Source organism: Otolemur garnettii, unplaced genomic scaffold, assembly GCF_000181295.1.
Source record: "Otolemur garnettii isolate 467f Iridium unplaced genomic scaffold, OtoGar3 scaffold00077, whole genome shotgun sequence".
Lineage (NCBI taxonomy): Eukaryota > Metazoa > Chordata > Mammalia > Primates > Galagidae > Otolemur > Otolemur garnettii.
The window spans coordinates 9455801-9459687 of NW_003852472.1; the positions used below are offsets into that span (position 1 = coordinate 9455801).

At 48.8% G+C, this 3887-nt stretch overlaps 1 protein-coding gene across 1 annotated transcript in view; it reads right to left on the reverse strand.

Moving 5' to 3' along the window:
* The window catches only part of ITGAD (integrin subunit alpha D), a 20571-nt gene extending 18411 nt beyond the window's left edge, over positions 1-2160 (reverse strand). Inside the window, exons 1-2 of the mRNA XM_023515727.1 lie at positions 2063-2160; positions 662-807 (exon numbers count right to left, since the gene is read on the reverse strand). Of these exons, the coding sequence (XP_023371495.1) occupies positions 662-807; positions 2063-2116 (200 nt within the window). The 5' untranslated portion in view covers positions 2117-2160. The remainder of the gene's footprint in view (positions 1-661; positions 808-2062) is intronic.
* Positions 2161-3887: the final 1727 nt, after the last annotated feature.

Consider the following 3887-nt stretch of genomic DNA (forward strand, 5'->3'; position numbering starts at 1 on the left):
AAAGAAAGAAAGAAACCTAATCAGTGGCAGGGAGGGCCAAGCAGCAGCTGAGTTCAGCCCTGAAACTGGTGTGTCTCTGGGGGGTAGAGACTGCTGGGAGATGCACTGCATTCTGTGGGGTACACTGCGTTCTGGGAGGTGCACATTACATTTTAGGCTATGGGAGCAGAGCAGAGTTGGTGAGACCCACATGGACACCCTGGCCTTGTTTGCCTTTCCTACTAGGCCACACCACTGGCATCTAGGAGGGGATACTCCTGTGTGACTTTAAACTTACAGATAAACTTACAGACAGAGGCCTTCCTCCTGGTCACCCAGAAATAAAGAGAGGGTACATTTGGTGGGAACATCTATTACCCTGGATGCCCCCACCAAATTCTAGCACTACCCGGAGAGTAGCAATCCAAGAGTGTGTGTGGGAAGCCAAGGATCCCAGATACTCAGGTCAGCTCTTTCCCACAAGAACCATGTCCCCTTCTTTCTAGCTTTAGCACTTAAACCATTTTCTGCATGGGCCACCTGGCCCCCATGCTGGGTAGCACACAGTAAGCACACAGTTATCATAGAGGGGGTGCATGGATAAGGAATGAGAAGGGCTGTGCTGACTCAGCACTAGGAGGTGAGTGTGGCAGCCACATTGGGCACAGGAGGGGAAGCTTACACCACTTTCTGGATGCCTGTGGCCGTGTATGTCAGGCCATTCAGCTGGTTGATGGGATCCACCAGGTTCTGAGGGCTTGCGCTATTCTGGAACTCAGTGAAGGTGAAATGGATCTTCAACAGGTTTGAGTACTGCAACAATGAGAACTGCAAAGGCCAAGAGGAGGGTCCCATGACTTGGTGTTTGTTATTATTATTATTTTTGGCAATTTTTGGCCAGGGCCTGGCTTGAACCCCACACCTGGTATATGGGGCCAGTGCCCTACTCCTTGAGCCACAGGCGCCACCCTATTGTTATTATTTTTAATACGCTTTTTATTTTGGAATAAATTTGAATTTACAGATCATTTCCCACGTGTTCTGGTGGTCCTACAAATAATACTATATATGAAACCCAGAAAAAAACGGAGCCAAAAATACACAAAGATAACTGGAAAATCAAAACCAAATAATGTTGCTTTCATAGTTCACAAAGATTGAGAATTTGATGGTAGGGGCAGGATGGCAGACTAGAAACAGCCCACAGATGCCAGTCTCCAGGAGAGGCTGGAAAGTGGCAGGTGGATGACCACCTACAGATGGGCTTTCTTGCAAAGAGCCTTGTAAATCACCAGAGAAGCTACAGGGGACATTCAGAGTGAAAGTGAGGCTGACAGGACCACAGTTTACAAGAAAATAACCTTGCCAACCACAGTATTCCTTATGCTTAGATTTTTTAAAAATCATATAACACATGAAATCAATTCATATCCTCATTTCTTAAGAATTTGTGTGCACACACATACACACATGCTAGTTGCTGGGAAATAAAATACATAAAGAAATCATGAGTTACCTAGAAAACATAATGAAATCATCAATCATTTGAGCTGCCTTCAGGAAATTTCATAGCAAAATTATTTTTACATACTTTCAATGTTTTTTTTTTTTTTTTTTTTTGAGACAGAGCCTCAAGCTGTCCCCCTAGGTAGAGTGCCGTGGCATTACAGCTCACAGCAACCTCCAACTCCTAGGCTCAAGCGAGTCTCCTGCCTCCGCCTCCCAAGTAGCTGGGACCACAGGCGCCCGCTACAACGCCTGGCTATTTTTTGGTTGCAGCCGTCATTGTTGTTTGGCGGGTCCGGGCTGGGGATTCGAACCCGCCACCTTAGGTGTACGTGGCTGGCGCCTTAGCTGGTTGAGCTATAGGCGCTGAGCCACTTTCAATGTTTTTAAATAGCAAAATTGTTGTATTTCGCATGGCATGTGGATACATGCCATAGGGGACTCTTCTAGGTCAGCCCTGCACTGGGACCTTGCTTTGACCTTGGACCCTAGCCTCATCACAGCAAAGCTCCATTAAGCCACACCTCAGGTCTGCCTCCACCACCCCACCCCCAGGTCTCAGGTGCCCAGTCTTCACCAGGGTATTTGTGCCCTTGAAGTGGTCCATCACAGCTCTGACGAAGTCCTTCATCTGTTTAAATTCATTTGGGTTAATGCTTCCAGAGCCGTCGATCAGGAAGACAATGTCTATCTCTTGACTGGGACACTCTACAAGGAAGGAAGGAAAAACCCGAAATGCATGGCAGGTTTTAGCCATCTCTTGGGGCCCAGAAACCCCTCCTGCTCAGCATAGTCAGGAGGTATTCTTGGCATTCCCACCTGGTTTCCAAACCCCTTCCCAGAGGAGGCCAAATCTGCTATCCAGCCCTGTCCTCTCAGGGGAGTCTCTGTTGCTCCCTTCTCTTCCTCCATGCCCTGAGAAGCAGGGAAGGAGTCGAGGACAGGGGTCAGGTGAGCTCTTTGTTCACTTAGTCAACAAATATTTCTTAACCACATATTCTAGAGATGTTATAGAGCGTGAGGAAGGCATTTTAGCAAACTGGTTCAGAGTGTACATTCTGGAACCAGGGTGGCTGGACCCAAAGCCTAGCCCTGCCACTTGCTAACTGGTCGACTCAGGCAAGCTACTTAACTTCTCTGGGCTCCAGTTTCCCCATCTGCAAAATGAAGATAATAATAGTGCCTGCCACGTAGGATTGCCACAAACATAACACAAACATATTAATATATGTATATAGATGCTTAAGATGGGGCTCAGCCCTCCAAGGGTCAGCTGTTATCCCTGTCCTCACTGGGGACCAGGCATTTTCTAGACCTATAGGATACACCAGTAGGGTATGCTGGGGGATGCCATCCAGAGCTACCCACTTCCAGGTCTGAGACTCTCATTCCCAGTGGCACAAGTCGACTGTGGGTGGCTCTCAGCTGAGTCCTTGCTAGGCATGATTCCTGAACCTGGGTATCCCAGGGGTATCTCCTGAACCTGGAGGTACCTGTATGCAATGCCTGGTTCAAAGCCTGAAGGGCCAGCTGGGCTTCAAGCTCCCTACAGGCTGGCTAAGACCTCTGTATGGTTACATCACAGTCCGTCCTGTCCCCCTTCTGGCCCTGCTTCCTTCATTTTCTCACAGATATTTCTCCCAAGAACAATTCCACAGGGTCTGTTTCTGGGGAAATTTGACCTGAGACTATAGTTTCAAAAAGGTTACTACCCCTGCCCTGGTGCAGTTCACACTGCACGTAAATGAGTAAGATTTTCAGGCTGTTCCCAGCCTTGTATTGGCGGGAGGCTGTGGCCTCTGTGCAGGACCCAGTCGCTGCCTCCACCAACACCCACATCCTGTGTTCTCTCAGAGTGTTGGAAGATCAGGCCACCACGGCGCCGAGGTGTGATGCCCATACCCCATGGCTGTGGTTGCTGCCTTTTGCCCACTACTGAAGAAAAAAATGCCTTTTCCTCTTCCCCATCCCCCTTGCTCAACAGCTGGTGCTTCAAGGCTGCAGAAAAGAAACTGAAGCTCATTCTCTTTCTTGCTTCTTTGATGACTAGAGAATCCAGCCGTCCACAGGGCAGGCTGAGGATCCCACAGGTGCTCCCCTTTCTGCCCATTAGTATGGCCACATCTGGGTAGCCAACACCTTACATTGTATCCGCTTTTTCAGCTTCATCATGAAACCACCCCCCTTGTCCTCTATCAGGCCAGATCTGTGACAGCCTGTCTCATTAAGGCTCGTCTGCTTCTTGTTCCTGTTATTGTATCCACTGAACTTCAACAGCAGGTGCCGGGATGTGTCCTTTTGAAATCGGACCCCACCGATCAGGCAAGGTCAGGTCAAGCTCTGGGCTCTGCTCCTTTCTCTCAGTGGGAACTCATCTCTCTGAGCCTGGGTTTTCTCATCCT